The 25,232-nt window shown below is 39.8% G+C and overlaps 1 protein-coding gene across 6 annotated transcripts in view; it reads left to right on the forward strand.

Annotated features, from left to right (window-relative positions):
- Nucleotides 1-25,232, forward strand: part of LOC115765114 (b(0,+)-type amino acid transporter 1) — a 94,095-nt gene that overhangs the window by 63,835 nt on the left and 5,028 nt on the right. For all 6 annotated transcript variants that reach the window (XM_030708504.1, XM_030708503.1, XM_030708505.1 and 3 more), the window contains one exon: nt 9,767-9,868. In XM_030708504.1, coding sequence (XP_030564364.1) covers nt 9,767-9,868 — 102 coding nt within the window. The remainder of the gene's footprint in view (nt 1-9,766; nt 9,869-25,232) is intronic.

A 25,232-nucleotide genomic window follows, 5' to 3' on the forward strand; every position in this document is an offset into this window, starting at 1 on the left:
CTGATTGTTAAGTTTTTATACTCTCGTAAAGAGTATTATAAATTTGTTTTGGAATGTATAACGCACAGACGGACACATTTCCGATCTGAAAATGTGTATAACATTTTGATCAGCATCAACAGCCGAGTTGAAATTATTATTTCCGTCTCTCCGTCTGTCCGTCCGTCTGGCCGTTGCTTTTTTTAAACGCTATCGTCTTAAAACTTTTCATAGGACCATCTTTCTACTGCAGGCAGTACATATGCCGGAACCGGCCGGGTAGGACCCTTATAATCGATACATTATAGAGCCTTTTAATTGTTATGCTTGTATATTGGCTCGTGCGAACGGGACTCGTCGATTTGTTTTAAAGTATTTTTTCTTTTTGAATTTGATACGCTTCTTCTTTACGGCTTTACAAACAAATAATTTTCGTACTTATTGTAATATTTTAATTGGATTTCGTTTTTATATGTAGTTGGGAACCAATCGTCGCCTGATTCTTGGCTAGTATAAAGTAAGTCGATTAATATAAGTAAATCGTTACATTTGGCACAAACATTTCTCTAGTTTGAAAAAATTGTTATTTATCAAGATATCTTGAGCTAATTTATTAGTTAAAGTATGCTGCTGACATAGGAGTCAAATCAATATCAAGCTAACTGATAATCGGTCGAAAAATTAGTTATCGTTCGGCAAAATAGTGTGTTTTCCAAGATATATTCATTAAGCTGAACATTTTCGAGCTTCTCTATTCCCGCATATCTGCAAAACCGTAAGCAAGTGTCTACAAAGGTTTTAAATCTTCGGCATGCCAAAGATATCCTTACTTTGTTGTTTCAAATGATTTTGTTGTGCATAGTCAGGAACGCAGGACTCGAGGTTTTAGAGTTCAAATTGCCGTTAAAGTCAGACAGAACTTTTTTAATTTAATTCCTACTGCATAGGCTGACACCTATAAAGTTACTTTATATCACTTGTTCCTATATATGCAGCATATAACTTTATATGCAATATATAACGTATTTAGGAAGTTTCTAATCATGTGCGCGATAAAGGCTTATTTATCATGTTTTTAATTTACGGAACATATTTTAATCATTATTCACCGCCCTAAATTATATTGTACCTACAGCGCAGCACGACTTTTTTGATTGCATGTTCTTAAATTTCTATAACACCCTAAATTTCCAGGTAGAATACTGTATTTCCGATGGTATGCTTTTTCCTAACCACCCTGTCTTACTTCCAGACTATCAACCTTCAAAAGCATTATGTCGAAACATTTTAAAAGGTTTAATATGTGTAATGTTTGGTTTTCAATAAAGATTTTACAAAGCACGTTAGTGCTGGTTGACTTGGGTTTTGAGAATGCCTTTATTCAAAGTAAAGTATTTCGCTTAGCCTATGGATACATGTATATACTTATGTTATATTATATGTTATTGGTGAACAGCTACAAAGAGAGGGAGAGTGAGTAGCTTGCATATGCCTGTGTTAGTGAGCATATATGTTGCTCATGGAATGCGCTTAGATGGTGCGTGGGAAATGCAGCGTAAGCATAAACAGTCAGCTAGAGAGGCTAGTGAACTGCGCTGCGTAATATGAGCCAGAGCCAATATATAAAGTGGCTCTGGGCTTGTTTAATGTATAATTATTATTGTATGCGACAAAGTGCCTCATACTTTTTATTTGTATATAGGGTGTTCTTTTAAGGCATATACACACTACATATGAATGGTTCGAGTATTGACTTAACAAAATACCCAAATTAAACTTTTTTTCAGGGTTCTTAGTGTTACTAGAATTATCTTTTCAATGATTCTGATCCTGCTAGCCTGTTTGCTTATTTCTTCAACATGCTTTTCATATCCTTATAATATTTCTTCTGTAGTTCTATATTTGCTCCCATTATTTTCTATTCCTCTCTCCTTTCAGCTATAATTCTTTTTAATCTGCTTCCTTTCCTCGGCCTTACAATATATCTATTACTCAAATGTGATCTCCACCCTTCGACCATTGCCAAAAATGTTTAATATACCCCTTGAAACTTCAGTCTTTCCAACTCTTCGGCAAAAATCTGCAGTCCCCCATCTCCCAAAAAGAGGTGGGAAGTCTTATATGACAGGATCATTGCTAATATTTTTGGAATAATAATCATTTTGCAGCTTTTCTGCAATTCAGTTGTCCCCCTGCTCAGCATGGTTTCTTACTGGATCGGTCGACTTTGACATCATTAGTAAATAATGCTTTCCTTTTGTCATCTCCTGGGCCATCGGACCTCTAAATTTATTTTAATAATCTCCCCTCTGTTATATTACCTGCCCACATAAAATTGTACGCAGATGATCTACGACCTATTATTTCAAACACTGATATCCTACATCACTCTCGTCTATAATATGATTTGAATTTTTGGTGTTCAGCAAACTAATTGCACCTTAATTGTTCAAAGTATGTGCTTATGACCTTTAATTTTGCTAATCTTTATCTTGTCAGTTATACAATTGACAATACTCCATTACAATAGAAAATCTCTTTCTTTATATCGCTACCCTACTTGTTAATGATGCTATAGGCGTTCTTGGGATTTTTAAATGTTGGTCTAACGAGATTAACTACTCCTTCATAAAGAAACTTAAATACACCCTATTCTTGAATACAGCTCATGCATTTGGTTTTCGCAGTATCAGCTTTAGTCTGGATCGAATTAAATCAGTTGAGCAGCAATTTCTGCTTTTACCTTGCGAGGCGTAATCTTGGTTGCTGTCGTACTCCAGCACGCTTCTTCTCTCTATACCCTGAACCCATTGAAAATGGGTAAAAAGGGTATAATGTATTTGTGCAAATGTATAAGTTATATATATTCATGACTAGCATCAATAGCGAAGTCAATCTAGCCATGTCCGTCTCTCTGCCCGTCCGTCCGTATGTATGAACGCAAAGATCTCAGAACCTATAAGAGCTAAAGACTTGATTTTAGATGTAGGTCCTCCTAGTGCCTGCGCAGATCGAGTTTGTTTCCGATTATCGATAAATTACTCCGTTTTTAAGCAATCGATAAAAATCGATATCGACATCCTGTTTTGTGAGCAAAACGGGTAAATAATAAAAGCTAGAGTCACCAAACATGATATGTTGCTTGTAGAATATATATATATATATATTCATTTCATACCTATCGCCACCCCCCGCTACCTCCGAAAACTGTAAATCAAGTTAACAACCCAACTTATATTGCCCACCAATTTAAGCCACAATTTTAATGCAGTAGACTTTTTGATAATACACAAATAATCTATTGTACAATAAGATATACTGTAGAAAATTTCATTAAGATCGGTTAAGAAAAAACCAAAGTTATATGTGACTGCGCAATGGGATGGGGCAGCTAGCGAAAACTTCAAGAATTTCTGTATACATGTACACACACACACATTCATGCACGTCGGCTTTGTATTCTGTCAACAGCATTGTCATTGCGATTGTATTGTTTTCTGTGCTGTTATTTCAATTCGTTTTTTCTTAATAATACACAATTATTGGTGTGGCTGTTGAGTAGAGGCAGTGGGAAGTGATGCGGTCTGTCACGAGTTCGAGTCCTACCGAGGAAACTGTGTTTTTTATACCCTGAACCCATTAAATATGAGTGTAAGGGTATATAGTATTTGTGCAAAATCCAAATGTATGTAACAGGCAGAAGGAAGCATCCTCCGACCCCATAAAGTATATATATTCTTGATCAGCACCAATAGCCGAGTCGATCTTCCTCCATGTTCGTCTGTCTGTCTGTCCGTCTGTCCGTATGTATGAACGCAACGATCTCAGAACCTATAAGAGCTAGAGACTTGAAATTGTAGATGTAGGTGCTCCTAGTGCCCGCGCAGATCGAGTTTGTTTTCGATAATCGATACCTTACTCCGTTTCCAAGCAATCGATAAGAATCGATATCGATATCCTGTTTTATGGGCAATTTTGGTAAATAATAAGAGCTAGAGTCACCAAACTTTACATATAGCTTCTAAAATAGAATATATATATTCATTTGATGCTCCCGACTAGAACCTCTTACTTGTTAATCTTCTGTTGTTAACCAGCCTAGAACAATGCTTTGCCTTCCTATGTTAGTTGATTTTTGGCGACGTAGACTCCCTGCCTTCTTATGACTTACACGGAATTGTTGTCTTTTATTTTTACCTACGTGCACGACAGAATACGCTATGCACAATTTTTTTCGTGTATTTTTCATAAATTATAGTTGCAATAATCAATTTGTGTGGACTTTTATATCAAGATAGTTCATGCAAAAAGTGGGCTCTTCAAAAAAAAATTATTTCAAAATCTTCTATTAAAGTTTAGCAATTGTACTTTGGAGAATATATTATATATCTTTCATACAAAGCGTACGTATTACGAAAGAGATTTAAGTACTAAGCGTCTATCGTAAATCCAAAGCTTTTTCGCTCAATCTCAATTAGAGTTTAGCGGAGGCTTTCAACTTCAGTATTTACTTTAATCTTGTGTGGTATAATTGGTTCTGTTGTTTCAACACAATTGTTAGGTAGGGGGTAATCTTACGGTTATTCTCTCTCTTTAATTTAATGTCGGTGAGGATTTTTTGTCATCTTCAGACATATTCAATTTTCTAAATAGCCTGGGGCAGGCTTAGTTAGTGCCACTGTGCCACTGTCACTGTGACTGTAAGTATTCGCTTTTTGCCTGTGGTGCACTGAACAAACACACACAATGCACAAAAACACGGCAGATCGCCACGGAAGCTCAAGGCGGATGACACACATGCATGCACGTCTTTATAGAATTCTGTCCCCAGCATTGCAATTGCAATTAGTTGTGTGTGCTGTGGATATATGCTGCTATGTTAATCCTTTTTTTGTTGAAATTTATTTTCTGGTGTGGTTGTCGAGTAGTGGCGGTGGCACTGTGTGCGGTCGGTACGGGTTCGAATCCTATGGGGGCAACGATTTTTTTATATATTACTACCAAGCAATTGAGCTCGTAGCACGAGCTGCGTTGGGAGTTGCTTTAGAAGAGCGTTCAAGTTTTCACCTACTGTTATTTGGTATTGGTAATGTTACTTGGTATTTGTCAGATTAATATTATTGTGATTGCGTACCCATGGCATCTTTTGATCTAGGACGTGGTGTCAATTAGTATCGTATCGAATGATTTGGTGGCATTGGTGTTATCGTTGTCGGTGTTTTTTGGTGTGCAAAGTTGTGTTAGCTTGTTGACATTTTAAACAAGTTTTCATTTATTTGTTCACTGCTTGTGTCGTTCGGGCCAGTAATAATATTGTCTTATCTTCCGCAGAGTTCTAGAAACTCCTGTGTGGCCTTTGGAAGAATTGACCTGAATAGAAATTTCTATTGGAATACAGATCATTTAATTTATACTCTGTTCTCGTTTTGTCAAGTTATAATTTCACGAACTGTTTTCAACGTCATTACTTGAGGTGGTTTCAATGTTCGCTACTTATTTTTTTTTTTTTTTTGAATTCCTCGATTGTTATTCGGAATAAGGCGTCTGCGACATGGTTGTCTTTCAGTTTGAGATATTCAACAGTGAAATGAGATCCTTCCAAGTCTAACAGCATTCGCATTAAGACCATTATAATTTTATTTCTTCATGAAGAACCCAACTTTTAGCGCCCCCAGCGCTAGCCGGCGAGAAGGACCATCACAAGCTAGGCTACATAAATTGCTGACATCTGGAAACTAGGAGGGACGAGGAGAGGATGGCAGAAATCCAACAGCAGGTTTTGGGCATGCTACAGCAAATCCTTATCCTTTTGACTGCGTTGCTATCAAAATGAACACAGCATGGAAGGAATGTACTAAAGGTGGAGGCTGTGGTCCAAAAACACGCCATCGGAATAATTCAGCTGTCAAAAACTAGAACCAACGGTTCTACTTTCCCCAGAATCTATGGCTTCGAGGCGTACCCTGTACACTGGACTCGAAATCACTCAGCTAATGGCGGCTGCGCTGCCCTCGTCCGGAGTAACTTGGTCGACTTCCCGCAATAATCGTGTTTACCATTATTTGACTGTGGAAGTCTCCACTGATGCTGGTAGCGTGGACTTTGGAGCAGTCTATTGCAGGCCAAATGAATAGACGTCTACTGATAATTTCAACGTCATACTCAGCTCGGGTGGAAGCAGATATCTGATGGGAGGCGACTGGAATGCACATCACTAGCTGTGGAGCGCAAATAGCAGCAATGTTCGCCAAGCGAAGGTACTGACCACAGATTCTCCCGTACTGCCAGCAGAGGCACTCCGTCTTGCATAGACTTCGCCATCTACCAAGGAATCCCTGACCAGCTCCTTTAAATCGCTGACGATTGGGACCTCCCGAGCGATCACCTGGCTATGATAGTTACCCTGGAGAGCAAGGCCAGAGTGGTCTGCGCAATACCGAGGCTGATCAACGCACACACTGATCTTGGCGTCTTCCAGAGGCAGATAAGTGATAGTATACACCTCAATACTGAAATTGGCACTGAATTGGATGTAGAGGACGCTATTGAGCTGCTTAACGCAAAGATTCGCGCAGCAGCAGCCGAAGACACCCCACCCACCAGTTGCCAGGCGGCTGGGTAGTGCTGGCAACGGACTGCCCGCAGATATAGCCAACCTGCTCAGGATCAAGAGGCGGTGTAGACGCAGGTTCCAGACGACTCAGCATACGTGGGACAGAGTGGACTGGCGAAGAACAGAGCGGCAACTCAAGGAGGCCCTTCGCAGACACAAAGACGCATCCTTCTCCAGAAGGTTGGAGAGCATGGACTATACCCATGACTCAGGATACTCGCTCTGGCGAGCAACTAAAAATCTGAAGCGTCAACCCTGGAGAACCGTCCCCCTTCTTCTCCCCATTGAACATACTGCCTTACAGACGAAGAGCAAGCTGATACCTTCGCCAGCCATCTGGAGGTTCACACCTTTCGATTTGGCCTCCCCAGAAGAGCTCGATGACACTACCCGAGCGTTGTAGTCTCCGCTTCAGAGGTCACCACCTATCGGCGCCATCCGTTTGGAGGAGGTGATCAACGTCGTCAAAGTCCTTCCCAGGGCTAAAGAACCGGGCCATGATGGAATATGAAATATCACTTTGAAGGCCGTGCCAATGCTCGGGCTCCTTTTTATAACGTTGACCTTCAACGCCATATTAAGGACGCAACACTTTCCTGCCCAGTGGAAGTTAGCGACGATCCCTTTGATCCATAAGTCTGGCAAGCCGGAATATGAACCTGAGTCATATCGGCCGATCAGTCTCCTGCCTTCCTTGTCGAAGGTCTAGGAAAGACCGATTGTTGCCCGACTCGCTAGGCTTATGGATCACATGGCCATTCTTCTTGTTCACCAATTTGGTTTCAGTGGTGGACATGGCGCTGTGAACCTGTCACAGAGTGATTAACCATATTCTTAAGGCTTACGACGACAAGGACAACTGCTATGGAGTCTTTGTAGACGTTAAGCAGGCCTTCGACCGAGTCTGGATTGATGGATTGCTCCAGAAAATTAAGATGAGTCTTCCCGCCCCTTCTTTCTACCTCTGCACTCTTATCTAATGGAGCGAAAGTTCGAAGTCAAAATCCGGACAGCAGTCTCTCCTGTTCGCAATAAGAAGGCGGGCTTACATGGCAGACATCCTTACTCCGCATAACCTACACGAGTTCGCCACCCCAGGCAAACACTTGATGGCCACATTTGACGATGACGTGGCAATATTTTACTCCGGCCACTGTGAGTACGAAGCCACTGACGGTACTTAGGAATACATCCACTTGCTTGAGAGCTGGGCACGCAGGTGGAACATCAAGCTCAATGCCTCGAAGTGCAAGGCGGTCAACTACTCACTTTGGCGTGGCAAGGCTTCAGCAGTGTGAATAGATGGCAGCCCCCTTCACCCTGACAGATGCGCCAAGTATCTTGGAATTGTACTGGAGGTAAGAGGTTTACCTTTGCGGCGCACATCGACGGCCTTCTCAAAGGTAGCTTTAAGATAGCCAAGGCCAACTGGCTACTAAGCCCCAACAGCCCACTGCCACTTCGCTACAAACGAGCAGTTTACAACGTCGTGGTGGCGCAAACTTGACGAAACAGTATCGAAGAGTGGGGCATTGCATCTCGGACAAATCAAAGACTGATTTAGACACTCCAAAACTTGGCCTTGCGGCGATTGACCGGTGCTGAATGGTACGTCAGAAATTCTACCTTGCACAGAGACCTCGGAGCATTCGCCAACCGATACAACGAATGTTTGCAGCGACACTGCAACCGGCTCGCAAGCGACCTGGCTGGGAGGCTTGTAGTCAGGAGGCTCAAGAGAAGATACGTCAAGGACCTCCTTCAACTGCGACATAGGAGTAGCCCCAGAGCTCCCGACTACATACGTGGCGATGCAGCCAGGCTGGGAGAAATATCCTCTAAGTCAACTGTGTTGTCATAAAAATGTATGCTATTTATGTTTCAATACAATTAATATTCATAAAAAAAAAAAAAAAACGAAGAAACACTTCTTATTTTTTTGTAATGCTTGTTAAATTCTTCAATCTAACAGCTAGGCTTAAAAGGCGTATTTGTGTGTTTGAAAATTAACCTCCGCCTTTTTGTGGTAGGCAGTATATATGTTAAAACCTGTCGGTTCGAAAAACTATATCACAAAACCGTCAAAGGGATCTGCGAGAGTAAAATTCTTTGGTAAAGTCCCTTCCTTCTCAAATTTATCCCTGGTTTGGTTGTCGAGTTTAGTCATTGGCTTTCCGGGCGAAGCTGCTTGACCGACCGAAGCCTTCGAGGTCAAGCCTTAACCGTGTCGCTTTTATTCGATTGTAATGGTACTACATACATGCTGGTCGTTATGACCAACATTGAGTTAACACTAATCGAGTCACTAAAACATCTTGTCATACGGAAATATATTTTTAATATTGTGTCTACGTTGGGAATTTTCCTAGATGGAAGCGTTCATATCGACGGACTCTGTTCTGTTATTACCGAAGCAGGCAGAAGGAAGCATCTCCAACCCCATGAACGTTCATCCATCTGTACGTATGAGCTCGACGATCTCAGAACCTATAAGAGCTAATTCTAAAAAGTAGCACCAGATTTTTTTAGTGTTAGTAACATAGGAGAAAGTTTGGGCAATTTGCTTGGTGGGAATTCCCCAGTAGAACATTCTTGCTTGATTGATTTTAAATAAATTGAATAAATTTGCCAAGGCCAACAACCTGTTTAAAATTATTCATAGTGTGTATGCAATTTTTGTTTACAGCAGAGAAACTCGATACTGAATATTATAAAATGAACTAGTCTCGATATGTATGTTTTCCCAAGACCGCTCTGTTCATTGTATATTTGATACAATATCTAGAGGTATCGTAAAAAAGAAAAAGTCATTCTTGCCTATGTACCTTTACGTATACATTTATATATGTTAAATATCAACCTCCAACGATGAACGACAGACATTGTACACAACCAATATATACATATTTTCATTTTGTGCACCGATTCTAATTCTATTTTTTGCACATTTGACTTTAGACATTATTGGTTTTGTGACATGCCATAAATAAATAAATTGCCGCTTTAAATAACACACAATTTCCTCGTGTTTGTATTCTTATTTCACCTGTCGAAGCTTTCAGCCCATATTAGCAATAAGCAATATTAAGTTGCTGTCGCCTATATTTTTCCCTTTTATTCCTTATGCTTCTTTCCAAACTTATCATATTAATATAACATTTATTATTATCTTAGGATCTGGAATATTTGTGTCACCTTCTGGTTTACTGGTTCGCACCGGTTCCGTTGGAGTTAGCTTCATAATCTGGCTTGCCTGTGGTCTGCTCTCGTTGTTGGGTAAGTACCACTAATGCGCCACTTGCCGTATATACATATACTCTTTCATATTCCTGGCATCCCTGGCCAATTGTGTGGGAGCATTTAAATTTTGGTCCCTCTAGTTATGTCACGCTTCCTGTGGGATTAACAATAAGATCTTAACATTTTTTTGTCGAGCATATATATAAGTATATATTCTAAAATTGCGTTGTTTCCCATGTCAGAATGTTAGCATTTATACCGACGCGCCTTTACATAAGTGTGTATTCGAAATTTTACTTAACTTCAGAAGCAAACAGAGAAACAGACTATGCATAGTCGATATCGGAAACTATGACAGAAGACTTAAAATTTACAATATAGGTGTTCCATAGCGGATCGAATTAGTGAACATCTTGCCCCGTTTCGATAATGAATGTTGATAATGGGAATGTTGAAATCCTGTTCTGCTTCTTGGAAATTATAAGAGCTAGAGGCATAAAATATGCCATGTAGATTTTTGTGTATTATTCACTGGTCAAGAACACTTCACTTTTTGGTAGCCTCCCCCATTGTATCCAAAAAACACATTTTTGGCGATATAATCTTTGGCTTTGTAATTTACAGACATTAGATTAATAATGGTTATTGCGTAAATATATTTGTGATTCTCAAAATAACTGCTATACTCTGACTATCTGTAACGATAGTTAGGCGCTTTAGGATGCCACCTGATTCTATTTAAGGAAGGTACTACCTTATACTCATTCTCCTGCTCTTCATCTGTCACAGATGAATCTGAACCATCGTCTTCACTTCTTTTTGCTCATTAGTGTTTATTGTCAAAAACTTCTAAGCAATTTATGATAAGTCTAACGCAATATAAATACGTAAGAAGAAAATTAAAGTACTTTTGAAAGGATTGTTACGATTAAGAATCTTTTTTAACATTTTCGAGGAGAAATATCAAAATTTTCAGAAGATAATAAGCACGGGAGCATTAACCTTCGCTAGGAAGAATAAAATTGTCCCAATAAACCTGCAAGGAAAAAAGGAATTAAATTTACAATCCTTCTTAATTTTATTACTTATCTATTTAAATTTTCTTTTGTGTCGTGGAACAGCCGTTATTTGAGGTTGTCTTTGTGCACCACCCTCCCCTTAATGAGAGCATACATTCCTAGTATGGAATGTAACTTAAAATTCAAGTTAAAACACCTGCTTCCAGCGCTACATTATAGCATTCTAGAGTCATTCCAGTAGAACCTTTTTTGTATCTGTCAAGAGTGAACTCTCGAAAAGAAACCACATAAAAGGTGGTGCTACACAAGGAAGTGTGCTAGGGCCTGTGCTATACACACTCTTTACATCCGATATGTCGAGTCAGATCTGGCACAATACCGACTCACCTCCAAATATGCTCATTGCAACATATAACGATGACACAGCAATATAATTGCATATAATGTGAGTACACAGCCTCAGACGACTTGCAATACTAATTCAGGATTGGACAAAGCTTTGGAATATTCACCCTAAGGCGCAACATCTGTCCAGGCGTATTTTTTGATGACCAGTTCATACCACAAGCTACAAACCACAGATATCTTGGCATTACACTGGAAAAAAGATTACCCTAGGCAGCACACTTTTCTATCACGGCAATCAAGACTAATATTTAATTCTTTGTTGGTACCATAGTGTGTTTTACTTTCTTTCAACACTCTTGAAATATTGATAGGCTCTCTTGTAGCAATACCGTATATCACCGTAGTCAAAAGCATCGGTTATTAGATCGAATAGTTTCCTTAAATCTAAATATGACATCTTCTGAATTTTATACATTTCCCTTAAACCCATTAAAAATGGGTAAAAGGGGCATAATGTATCTATGCAAATGTATGTAACAAGCAGAAGGAAGCATCTCCGACCACATAAAGTATATATATTCCTGATCAGCATCAATAGCCGAGTCTATCTAGCCATGTCCGTCTGTTTGACCGTCCGTACATATGAACGTAGGTCCTCCTAGTGCCTGCGCAGTATGAGTTTGTTTCCGATATTCGATAACTTGGCCCGTTTCCAAGCAATGGGAAAAAGTCGATATCGAAATCCTGTTTTTTTTTTTTGGTAAATAAAAAGGACTAGTATATATACATATATATATCAAGTATCTTTCATTTTATAGCTATCACCACCACCCCGCTACTACCTCATAGCTACAAATCAGGTAAATAGGCCAATTTATACTGCCCACCAATACAGGCCACAATTTAAATGCAATTGACTTGAGATTTGAGAATTGAGAATATTTGATAACACAATAAGATCTACTGTTGAAAATTTCATCATGATCGGTTGAGAAACACAACAGTTATTAAAGAAAATGTGTTTTGGCTGCCCAAGTGCTTGTGGCAGCTAGAGCGAATTGCAAGAATTTCCGTATACATGTACAGACACACATTCATGCGCTTCTTCTATAAATTCGATCAACGGCATTCCAATTGCCGTTCGGTTTTGGATATTTCTGTATGGCTTCGCCGCTCATGATGACTATAACCCCAGGGTACTCTACGCTTTGTTTGAAAAACATAAGTCTTCTCTCTAGAAACTTTCCTGGCAGCGTCACACACGCACTTTAAATCCCATTCTAAGTGCCTTACATGATCCTTTTCATTCTCAGAAAAAATTAAAACGTTATCCACGTAAGCGTTTAGCGTTTTGCCAATCTGTTCATTGTTTCCAGCATTCTTCAATCTGAACAAATGTTGACAGAGCTCATAGTGTTCACCGTTTACGGAGAAAGAGTTTTTTTACGGTCTTGTCGAACCGAAGATGTTCATCACTTCGGATGGATTTGGTTAGAACCATGGATATAGCTAACTAACGCAAGTGACCGGAATTACATTTCTTTGCTTTTTTACAGGCTTAATATATTTCTTGGACTCCCCTGTGGCTATTAGGATTCTTATTTGTTTCCAGGTAGCCGGGAGCGTTCCCAAAAAAGTTTAACAACTCGTTTTCATATGTCGAGTCAGAGTCATCCCGATCCTTGGTTACCGCGGCTGTAACCGCCTCTGACCTGTCATACGTTTGTATCGTTTTTGTCCCTGTACAATTATAGCCTGAGTATTAGCGGCTTGGCCATTTCCAAAGTACGTGCGCAACTGTGTGACATTGAGGGGTCTATGTCCATTGAGCACCGTTGCTCTATCATGTACTTTGCGACGAGAGTCAACTTTCGTTCCACTTCGTTCCATTTTTGCATGAGGCAGTTTTCGCCCAGCCTGAATATCTCTAGCCCCTCGTCCTTGTGAACGTCTCATTACAATAAAAAAGATACTCATAAAACACTCGCCGATAACAGCTTGCACCATTCGATTCGGAATTAATTTAATAACAATTAAATTGTTTTTATTTTTGATTTGCGGTCTTTTGTTGAACAACCCACTTACATGTTTTTGTGTGGAGCTATATTTCCTTCCTAGCTAACCATGCCGATAGAGTTGAGGTTCTATTTCAGTAGGGCGCCAATAATTCAGTTGGACCTCTGATGGAATCCAGTAATGGGCGTCATGCTCAATATTTGCTGTTGATTTCTCTGTGCCGTGCTTCAGCGTGAGTCGATGTTCGACCTGATTTGTATAAATTCTGGCCTTGTGGCTCCGGCAAGTGACAGAGAAATGTTTACTTATAGGTCGAGTATCGATTTAAGCTATTTCTACAAAACGGAAACTGAACCCACCAGCGGGCATAAGCTATAGCCTTGAAACAAACTCAGTTTTTTCTCATAAGCAAAACGCTGCACTGACCATTACAATCAGGACGCAGAACTGAGGCATTCGCTGCGTCAGCACCATGAGTGCGATTAGCCAATTCGGGAGTTAATTATAAAGTACTAAGTTACTAGCACTAATTAACATATATGTTTTTGGGCGAATTCGACCAATTTCGCCACCTATACGTTAGCTAGAAATAAGTATATGATATAATTCCCAAATTTTGTAATACTGAAATGAAGCGCCTTGCTTTTCCTTTAGTCGTCGTGATCGATCAAAGTTTAGCCACCGCTGAATAGCTTTTATAGATATCGCCAGCCCGCCCCGCTCGATAGCTATAAATTAAATAAATAAATCGATCTGAACTACCCACCAATTCAAGTCAATTTTTTATGTTGTTGTTTTTAGAGACTCTGAGACCAGCAAAGGTTTTATATAGGCCTCGCCCCTTACTAAGGGGAAATGTTATGCTCGACTAACATCAGGGGTCTCTGAGTGCAATTGCCACCGCTTTGTTGCTGTCCACTGTATTATGTGTCACACATGTGGCAAACATCGTGGTAGTGAACCTGCATGGGGCACACACCGCGTCAAACAAATCTATACTTTCTTTCCGTCTGCCTGTCCGTGTATCTGACCGTCTGTCCGTAGGTACGCACGCAAGGATTTCAGAACCTATAAGGGCTAGAGATTTGAAATATTGAACGTAGGTCCAGCTGGCTTCGGCCAGGAGTCTTTTTGATGCGTCGGTCGTTCATTTGAAATGGTTGAGTGTGACTGAAGCATCACCAGCTAGTTACGAAATCATGTGGCTTAGAACGATACAAAATCAAGTGGTTACATTTTTCGCTATCGTAGAGCGTATTATCATTATACACAAACATTAGGAAAAGGCTTATAAAATTGTTCGATTAGGAATGTTTCCTCTTGGAAGGCGAAGCACTGCTGGGAGGTGTGTTTGTATGTATGTATGCTGTGCAGTTTTATAGTATTTTTATGATTTTATTAGTTTAAATAATAATAATTAACCAATTTTTTATTAATCTCGTTTTTGTACTCTAAACCCATTAAAAATGGGTAAAAAGGGTATAATGTTTATGTGCAAAAGTATATAACAGGCAGAAGGCTGAACAGCATCAATAGCTGAGTCGATCTAGCCATGTCCGCCTGTCTGTCTGTCTGTCGTCCGTATGTATGAACGCAAGGATATCAGAATCTATAAGAGCTAGATAAATTTTAGCTGTAGGTCCTCCTAGTGACTGCGCATATTGAGTTCCGATAATCGATAACGTACTCCGTTTCTAACCAATTGATTAACATCGATATCGATATCCTGTGTTTTGAGAAAATTATGTAATTATTAAGAGCTAGAGTCACCACACTTGATATGTTGCTTCTAAATTATTATAAATATATAAGCATCTTTCATTTTATACCTATCGCCACCTACCCGCTACCACCATCGAGCTATTAATAACCCAACTTGTATTGCCCACATTTTTTAAGCCACAATTTTAATGCAATTGACTTTTTGAGAATACACAAATATTCTATGGCACAACAAGATGTGCTGTAGAACATTTCATCGAGATCGCTTAAGAAACACAAACGTTATTAAAGAAAACGTGCTTTGACTTTCCTCGTGTCAGCGTCAACAAGCGCAAAATCCAAGAATTTCAGTATATATGTACACATACACATTCATGCGAGTCTGCTTCGAATTCTATCAACAGCTTGCAATTGCGATTGTTGTTGGTGCTGCTTTTTGAATTCGGTTTTTTCTCAATTATACTTAATTATTGGTGTGGCTGTTGAGTAGATTCGTCAGAAAGTAATGCGGTTAGTTGCAAGTTCGAACCCTGCGGAGGGAACTTTATGTTTTTTTTAAGTATCTTTATTACTACAAACATGTACATTGCGCGAACTGCATTTGGTGTTGGAATAAGAGGGTTCAGGGTATTCCCTAGTCGGAAGCTCCCGACTAAAACCTCTTACTTGTTTGTTTTATTTCAGTTTATTTTTTAATTGAATCGATTTTTAAATCAACTTAAATAATTATAAGTAAATCTGTGACTCTCAAACTTATGTGAATGTGTGATTGGCCGGCGGCTTAACCTGTTAGCGTATGCTAAAGTTTACTGCTACTGAACATGGGCTAAATAGCCACAGGTGGCCGCAGAGCCAACAAGCCGTAACAAATCTAACTCTGACCCCGCTTCCTTCAGCTCGTTTTTTTTGGAAGGGAGAGAGCTCGTCCCCGTCAGATGGAATTGTATATATTTAATATTGCCAATTAATGTTTTTGGCTAAAGCTCGAGCAGGACAGTTCGTAGTGTTGTTTATGGTATTCCACATATTCCCAAATCATTAATTATACTTCGAAAAAGTGAAAAATATTTGTAATCGTAACATTCCCTGCAAAAGTGCTTCAATTTTTTAAATCGTAACTTTATCTTTTCAATCTAGGACTCGAATAATATCTCGTTAGACCTATCATAAATGGTTGAACCATGTTCGATAAAAAGCACTAATGTATTTGTGTTTCAAATATAAAGAATACCATGAGTCCCTTAAATAATTTAAAAATATTACATTTTCACCAGGACATTCACTTTTAAATGATATCTGTATACATAACTGGCATTGCCAAAGTAGAAAAGAAACTGTAAGATACAGACGCGCAGTTTTACCAATGTTTTTGTCTCCAATTCCAATCACTTTGCGTTTTTCGTAACCTTACGGCATCTGTAGTTACATCTTTTTCAGGTATAAATTTGAGCCTTTCGATTCCTTTGGCTTGTCTGGCGACTTTTTGATACAGTTGATCCGCGTTGTCTTTTTTCGCATGGTGAACGATTCTTTGCAGTTTTTGTGGGCATAATTTACTTGCAGTGAGCATTATGGGGTTTTCTTTTTCCTTCAGAGCATAAAACATTGCAAGCACGGTTTCTCTGCAGGTCTTAACCAGTTACAGTAGGTATTCTACAGTATGAGGACCGCACGGTGATATTTCTAGAATGTTTTGTCTTAGGATTGCGACTAATCTTGACCAGTAAACCTCTCTCAGGTTAATGGACTTTAATAGATTGGAGTGTTCCAAGTTATGTTTTAATTAAATATATAAGTTAACAGAGGTCAGCGACACCAGCTCCACATGCTGATATAGCACTGAGCCGAATGTTCTTACGAGCTAACAGGGGTCAGCAAAATGCAACATAACACCAGCCGCAGATGCTGACATAGCTCTGGGCCGGATGTTCTTGCACGACGGCAGCGCACGAGGCGCAAGCTAAGCATTCTAGCGGCCGTTGTGAAAGCACACAATAGCTTAGGTATTTTTGATCAATCTTTTGTAAATTTAGTTTTTAATGCGGCTTTCACTGAGGCACATCGGCCCAGAGACTTCGCGCGTAAATTAACTCACTCACTACGGCGTATCGGCCTAGTGTTTTAAAATTTATTATTACCCAAATAAAGTTAAATATAGATAATCCGCGAGGATTATCATTTAAATCTTAATTTATATACAATATTTCAATTTTTCTATGGATAACTGGAATAAAACCAATGAATGCTTCATGCAAGGGTAATATTTGTGTCTCCTTTACGACTTTTACGTTACGTCTACAAGTAGAAGTCTTGTGTTGACAACTGCGGCTGAATCTCTCCAAGCCTGTTGTAGTGTGAGTCACTAAGAGTTTGTTGTCAGGATTTTCTAATCCAAGAACCTTACTTTCAGCCAGGCGGAGTAGGAGGAAGAGGAGTTCCTTTACAGTGGTGGGTGTTTATCTGTTACACATATATCTAAAATAATCCCTCCACCACTCTTCAGTTGACTTCGCCGACGTTGTACATATCCTCCAAGAGGACCTTTGCGTCCACCAGGTGACAAGGTGTCTTTATGTCCCACGTTATGGTAGGCAAGTAGAACGTGTGGCCATTCGGTTTCAGCTAGATTATTCTGTACATATTTTGCCGCTTGCCGATGTATTTTTTTTTTACCGCATTTCCTTGAATATGCAGTAGTTCCTGCATCGGAAGGAGGCACAAACCTACTAATAAGGGTTTCCTTTTTTCCAAGAGGCGTTAGTGTGAACCCATCAAACCCAAGTTCGGAAGGGGTTGCGGGCTTGCTCGCACCAGGCGTGCTAGCAGGTCATAGTACCACCTTTGCTGCCGCGATGAACATTGGCCAGGCTTTGAAGCCGCTGTCTTTGATGTAGAGGTGGAATACAGGAACCCAATTCTACTATTTACTTTTAAACTTAGGTTTCTCTCTCGGTCCCATAAGTGAGTGTAAAGAGACGATCCGTGTACACAGAGATCCGCGCTATACGGGCAGGGGTAACCCAGTCCGGAGGGCGCCAGGTATGCAGACGTTCCTTTTGAGACAAGGCTAGTTTAAAAAGTGACCCCCCACCCAGCGGTATTACTCTCGGCACGGCTCGCATGATACCTCAATCCAACCATTTACCTCTTATCAAAATTGGAGCATACTGACACGAGTCAAAACTATTGGGACATTTTTTGTATGCTGGAGGTGTCAGTAGTAGCTATCGCCTGCTCTAAACTGGACTCTAATCTCTAGTCCAGTCTAAACCCACATGGTTCATTTAAGGATTTTCGCTTGGAAGTCTATATAATTATAATTTGATAATAATAAACTATAATAATAATTAACAGGGTTCAGGGGAAGGTTATTAATTACGAGGGTTGTTAATATTATATGCATATATATTATATGTTATTGGCGTCAGGAACAGAAAGAAGACTACTCGGTTCAGCAGGGGTCCGCCCTATCTCGGCGTTGATCGCTTTCGTTCGGTGGGCTCCGTGCATGTCATGAGCCTCCCCTCTCCCGTGACGGCTAAGCTAGGGTCGGAATCTGTGGACGCTCTTACAGTTGTGAGCTCCCCAGTTCTGGTTTCGACTTCTGACGCGGTCGTCCGCCAACGTGGGTTGGGACGTTTCAGGATGGCGGCATATTGTTTTGGCATATTGAGACTCTAACTCGGCAATCCGAGCCCCAATTTAGGGGAATGGCCGCCATTCTGTACGTAAGTCGATAGCCGCTCACGCAGCTCCACGCGCACTTCCTTTTCCAGCCCGAGTTCATGGGCCTACCCTCGGATTTTGGCACTCAGCTAACTTAATTTTATGTTTTCGTACTCCTTCTAGGTGTCCGTCGTGTCGCCTTTTTCCTTGGTGGCCTCTAGCTAGGTTCTCGTGGTTAGTGGGTGGGTTATTCGCGTTCCGTAGGTTTATTTATCTCACTTTAATATCAAACATATTTTTTAAGTGTTTGTCTTTGTTCCATTTTTCTTTCTTTTTTTCTCATTTTTTTTTTTTTTGCCCACCACAAAGAATTAAAATTTAAAAAAATATAAAAACGCACTTGATGTTCTTTTAATTTTTAGCCGTTATTCATTCAATATATACTTGTACTTGTTCGTTCTTATTGTTCCAATGATCATTCCTTTTTTTTATTAAACAAACTCGTTGATATTGCTTTCGCCGACTGTACTGACGAATTTAGCTTTTCAGCGCGCGTGAGCTGAATTCGTCCCACTGTACCACTGCCGAGATATCTCAACTGCCGTTTATCGCCGATGTTGGCTGCAGTGCGGGTATGTGCATCCGTGTGAAAGGGTGGCTTCAGAGTCGTCGGTCTGGCGAGCTGGCCTTTAATTTTCCCATGGGCTTTGTGCCTTCGATTACGCACACATTTTATTCCCCTAGATCTTGCACGTGTTAAGCATCTCGCCTACCACAGAGTATGAGATGCACTAGTTAGTGTATGCCCGACCGTAATACCCTAGAATTCAATTTTAGACATAAATGATATAATGTAAAGGAGCACTGGCCGGGGTACAAATCTCAGTCTTACCAGGTGTGCTTAGAGAGGGGGAAGTGTTTCGAAAAGGTTAAGCCTCGTACTAAATTTACAGGGTATACCGATGGGTTTCTCCACGAGCTGCTCAAGATCGCTCCGAGGCTCAGTGGCACCTGTTGTTACCCTGTTGTTAGTTTAACATGCGCACCCACTTCTCGTGCGGACAGCCCTGACGGAAAAGCTGCATATATCCAGAGCGGCCGAGTGTGTACTCGGCGCTCGATGAATATTTCGGGCATTACCAACCTGATGTTGTCTAAAGACACGCAAACACAACAGCCATAAGTGCTCACACAGGCGGCGGGCCGCCGCCTCGTACCACTACGCACCACACTTTACCTGAGATTAATATTAATTGTTAATTGTCCCGTGCAACTTGAGGTCTTTCATGGGCAATGCCGACCAGATCGACTTGATGGTCAACTCTGGAGCGTTTTGATGTAGGAGGGTCAACAGTGCTGACGGGTATCTCGGAGTCGATAACTTTCATATCATTTTCAACGAGGGCATGATGTCTATAAAGTTTAATACATATGTCAACAAAATAAATCAACACTTTATCATTTCTATTCAAGACTTAAACTTGCTTAATCAAACGTGCCCAACTCGGGCCAATTTGTTTCTTTTTTTGACTGAAAATTTTAAATTGATCTATTTTTCACTGAAACTTGTATATCTGGGTGAAGTTATTCAATACTAGCCGGTATAACCCGGTCTTGCCCATAGCAAATAAATGTTCTCAAAAAGCTTTAGTAATATTGAACCTGATCAGACAGTAAACAAACAACTTTAATACTAATAGAAAACCTAAAACTTCACCAAAAAAATCTTTGAAATTTAAGCGCGAAACGTCACCCACCAAATCTTTCACACCCATTTTCACCAAGAAGGGATGGATTTTCCAAAAAGTGCGAAACACCCCTCAAATGATTTTTAGCAATGATTTTTGACAATGAGTTTGAGGCCGAACCGATAATAATAATAAACAAACAATTTTGGTAAATAATAAAAGCTAGAGTCACCAAACTTGACATATAGCTTCTAAAATAGAATATTTATATGCATTTGATGTTGGAAGAAGAGGGTTCAGGGTATCCCCTAGTCGGGAGCTCCCGACTAGAACCTTTTACTTGTTTACATTTTTGTATTGAATGGCATTTTTTTAGGATAGGAACATCTCTCAGAGATGCTGAAATAAATGAGAAGATGTTGGCAAGGAAAAACCTTACCCAACAGAATATGTTAGAAGTTAAATGTTGCTCAGTGTGAATTGACTATAATCACTAACCATACAATGCATAGATACATAGATAATGCTTCAATCGTATAGCTATTTATCGCAACTGAGACCATTTTACTGTGCCCAGATAGAGTTAGACTGCTGGGAGTGGCAGCCGACCACCGGCCTTGTAAGCCGAACGTTCAGTAAGAAGCCGCATATCGCTCTGCGCTCGAAGTCGCTGCGGCTGATGCTTTTTATGCCCTGAACCTGAAATTCCAAGAATTTCTGTATATATGTACACAAACACATGCATGCGCGTCTGCTTCGATACCTATCAACAGCTTGCCATTTCGATTGTTTTTGTGCTGCTATTCAAATTCGTTTTTTTCTCAATAACACTTAATTATTGGTGTGGCTGTTGAGTAGAGGTAAAGCAACTGGTTTAGTCTGTCGCGAGCTCGAGCCCTACCTGTTCTTTTTTTTTTTTAGCTGTGTCGCGGTTGAGTAGTGTCGTCGGCAAGTAATGCAGTTAGTTGCGAGTTCGAACCCTGCCAAGGGAACTTTTTTGCATATAACTTTGTTTCTCTCTTAACCGATCTTTATGAAATTTTCTACAGTATATCTTATTGTACCATAGAATATTTGTGTATTCTGAAAAAGTCAATTGCATTTAAATTGTGCCTTAAATTGGTTGGCAATAAAAGTTGGGTTATTAACTTGACTTATAGCTCTGTGGTGGTAGCGGAGAGGTAGCGATAGTTATAAAATGAAAAATACTTGACATATATATAATATTCTAGAAGCAACATGTCATGTTTGGTGACTCTAGCTCTTATTATTTACCCAATTTGCTAAAAAAAACAGGATGTCGATATCGATTTGTATCGATTGCTTGGAAACGGAGTAAGTTATCGATTATCGGAAGCAAACTCGATCTGCGCAGGCACTAGAATCACCTTCATCTAAAATTTCAAGTCTCTAGCTCTTAAAGGTTCTGAGATCCTTGCGTTCATACATACGGACGGACGGACGGACAGACGGACATGGCTAAATCGCAGATCAAGAATATATATACTTTTTGGGATCGGAGATGCTTCCTTCTGCCTGTTACATACATTTGGATTTTGCACAAATACAATATACCCTTGTTACCCATTTTCAATGGGTTCAGGGTATAAAAAAACGATACAAACTACGAGTGGGTGTACAAATACAATTACAAATAAAAATAAAACTTGCTAAATAGTTTAGAATAGAAGACTTCATAGGAGGAAGAGAAGACTCCGAGCGGAATACTCTGTAATGGCTATTATAGTCATGACAGAGAACCCTGAACGGTTCATGCAAAATTGAAGCGATAGTGGTACAAAATGACGTGTTAGTCTAGTAAGGATAGAGAAATTTAACTGACTAATCCACACAGAAGAGTCGATTTCACCAGTAATTAATTTATGAATAAATATTACAACCAGCATGGTTCTACGATTAATCAAAGAAGGAAGGTTAATCATCAGAAGTCTGCTGGAGTATGACGGTAACAGCACACGAGAATCCCAATTAAAACCACGAAGGACAAACAACAAGAATTGTTTCTGAACGGACTAAATTCTGTCATGATGGATAGCGTATTGTGGTGACCAGATAAATGGGGCATACTCAAGAATAGGTCGTACCAAGATACAAGATATATAAAGTGTTTTTGTCGTGTACGGATCGTCAAACTCCTTCGACCATTGCTTGATGAAACCCATTACTATTCTTGCCTTACTGACCACGATCTTAACATGAGAGTCGATTTAAGTTTATAATCAAGGATGACATCTTGATCATTAACTTCATTAGAAGTACTATTAACACGCTCGAGCGGTAAGCAATCAAGGATGTAAGAAACCAATTGAGGAGGGCTTTTATGAAGGTCATGAAGTAAATTTAGAGCAGTTTAAGTTTAAAAGGTTGGCTAGACACCAAGCCTGAAACGCATTAATGTCAGCTTGTAAGAGATAACATGATGCCATATCTTTATATGTAAGGCATAATTTTACATCTTCAGCATACATTAATACTCAAGAGTGAGACAGATCGAGGGAATGTTATTTATGAAAAGAGTAAAGAGAAGCGGACCAAGATGACTAACTTGAGGAACACCGGAAGTCACCATAATACGTTTAGAAAACAAATTTCTGAAAAGAACCTTTTGGGTTCTATCACGCAAATACTCTGAAATCCAGTTCAAGAGATTGACTGGGAAGCCGAGAAGGCATAATTTATAAAGCAACAAGAAGTGGTTTACAGATGATGACGTCAGTTTGCATTATTTTCCTAAACCCATCAATTATAAGCAAAGCACACTCAAGAAGGCTTGTGGTTGTAAATCTTTGCTTCACGAGCCCATGCTGGGATGGTTAAATGTTGCAGTTGAGATGTATAATTCTCTCAGAAGCTTGAGGTATAGCGGATAATTTTGAAATACCACTATAGCTTTTGACATCGGACTTACTCCCATTCTTATGGAGATAATGTATGATTCATTCCAAATGGTCGGGAAAGATAAAGTGTTAACGGGCAATTCAAAAAGTTTTAAAACAGGTTTACATAATGCTGCAGAATCTAAGCACGCAAGCAAGAGTAAACCGGCTTGGTAGTGTTAAGGTGGCTAAGAAGCGAACTTTCGGTCACAATGGGATTTAAGATGCAGTTTAATCTCTGTAACTGATAAGGAAAAGGCTGATTTTTATTATACCTAGAGGAGGTGTAGGTAGTTTGAAAAAAGTTTGCGAACATGTCGGCTATGCCTGGATCAGTGTTCGCGCTCTCATCTGCATATCTAACCGAAGAAGGCAAAATAGGTGTCTTTCGTTTAGAATTGACAAAGTTAAAAAATTGCTTAGGATTAGTGAAAATTAAAGGCGAACACGCCGAGGGTAATCCTTATAACAGATGGAATTTAGAGTGCAAAAATTTGATCGGGCAACTGCATAAAGGGAGAAATCAGAGTGAATTCCCGATTTCTTATACTTTTTATAACACCTCGACTTCACGTATTTTAACCTCATAAGTTCATTTGAGAACCAGGGAGCCCTATCAGGCCTCGCTGGGTGATTAAGACGAACGCAGACATTAAAAATCGAGTACAAGGTATCATAAAAAATTTTAATGGCAACATCAATGTCTGCACAATTGTACAGTTGGGACCAGTCGACTTGAATAAGAATCATTTAGCTTATGAAAGCCTTTCGGAGAAACGCATACGTTCAGCTTATTCCGATTTCTTGATAGGGACTCGGGCTGGTAAATCAATTACCATTTCCAGAGTTGGATGAAAAGGGTCTTCAGGAAATGTACAACACTGTTGAATAAATCTAACACGAAAATCAAATCAACAGATCTGTTTCTTGAGTTGCGCACTCGATTTACCTGCCTTAAGGACATTTCATGTAGACAATCAATAAATTCGTTTGACGAAGACGGCAACAGAAGTTTGAGTGGGATGGCGATGACAAGTCGACATCTGATAGATTAAAGTTCCCAAGAACTACTAAAAGGTATCTATCAGAAAGTAGGGAGGAGATAGATTTAATAGCCATAAGATGGGATTGATAGGTGGACAAGTTAGATAGAGGAGGTAAATATTAACATGAAATAAAGATAGAAAAAAAGGACCAAATACAACTCTTACAGCTACCAACTCAATCTCTAAGATGGGAAGATCAATGTGTTCCGACGAAAGAGCAGACTCGACAGCTATGAGTACTCCTCCTCCGATACGGGAAGCACGATCACATCTGTAAGTTTTCTATTTGGAGGTAACAATTGAAGAGTCTGAGATGTCCGGCTTCAGCCAGGTCTCAGTAAAAGCGATAGTTTGAAAATTAAAAGAAAGAGAGTCTAAATACAGGCTAGCGAGTTTAGATTTAAGTACTCTGACATTCTGGTAGGCAAGCTCGAAAGCATTAATTAGTTTTTTGACGCAACAACTTAAGCTGATGCGCCATTCGAAATAGGTGGTTATCCGATTTTTCTTTTTGGCCTTATATTCTTTTACTATTAAGTGTTCAGGCCAAAACTCTTTACAACAAATATCAGTAAATATTTCTGGCGAAACACTTATTTCAAATATGCAATATCCCTTTCATAAGCGAATTTAAATTTGTCCACCATTACCTGGCTTCAATTTTTGCCGGTATAAAGGTTTTTACATCATCTGATGAGAAGTGAGGGACAAGTTACAAAAATTTGTCTCTTCGGTGAAACACCGACTAGAGGCTTAGGCGCCACAGGCAGGACAGTGGAAACACTATTAACTGTGGTACCTAAAACAGCCGGTAGGCGGACGAGCCTTCTAGCGGCTGTTGTAAAATTAATTGTTGCTGTCGCCCTTTCGGAACACCCACGATAGCGGACGACACGGATAATTCGACTGGAGATAAGCTGCTGTGTAATCGGTGTAGTAGGCTGCTGAATTGCAGTCGGAGGCTGAAGGGTATTAGACAAATAACAAGGAATGGACTT

This window comes from Drosophila novamexicana, unplaced genomic scaffold (assembly GCF_003285875.2).
Source record: "Drosophila novamexicana strain 15010-1031.04,08,12 unplaced genomic scaffold, DnovRS2.1 tig00000932-arrow-arrow-pilon, whole genome shotgun sequence".
In the NCBI taxonomy this organism is placed as follows: Eukaryota; Metazoa; Arthropoda; class Insecta; order Diptera; family Drosophilidae; genus Drosophila; species Drosophila novamexicana.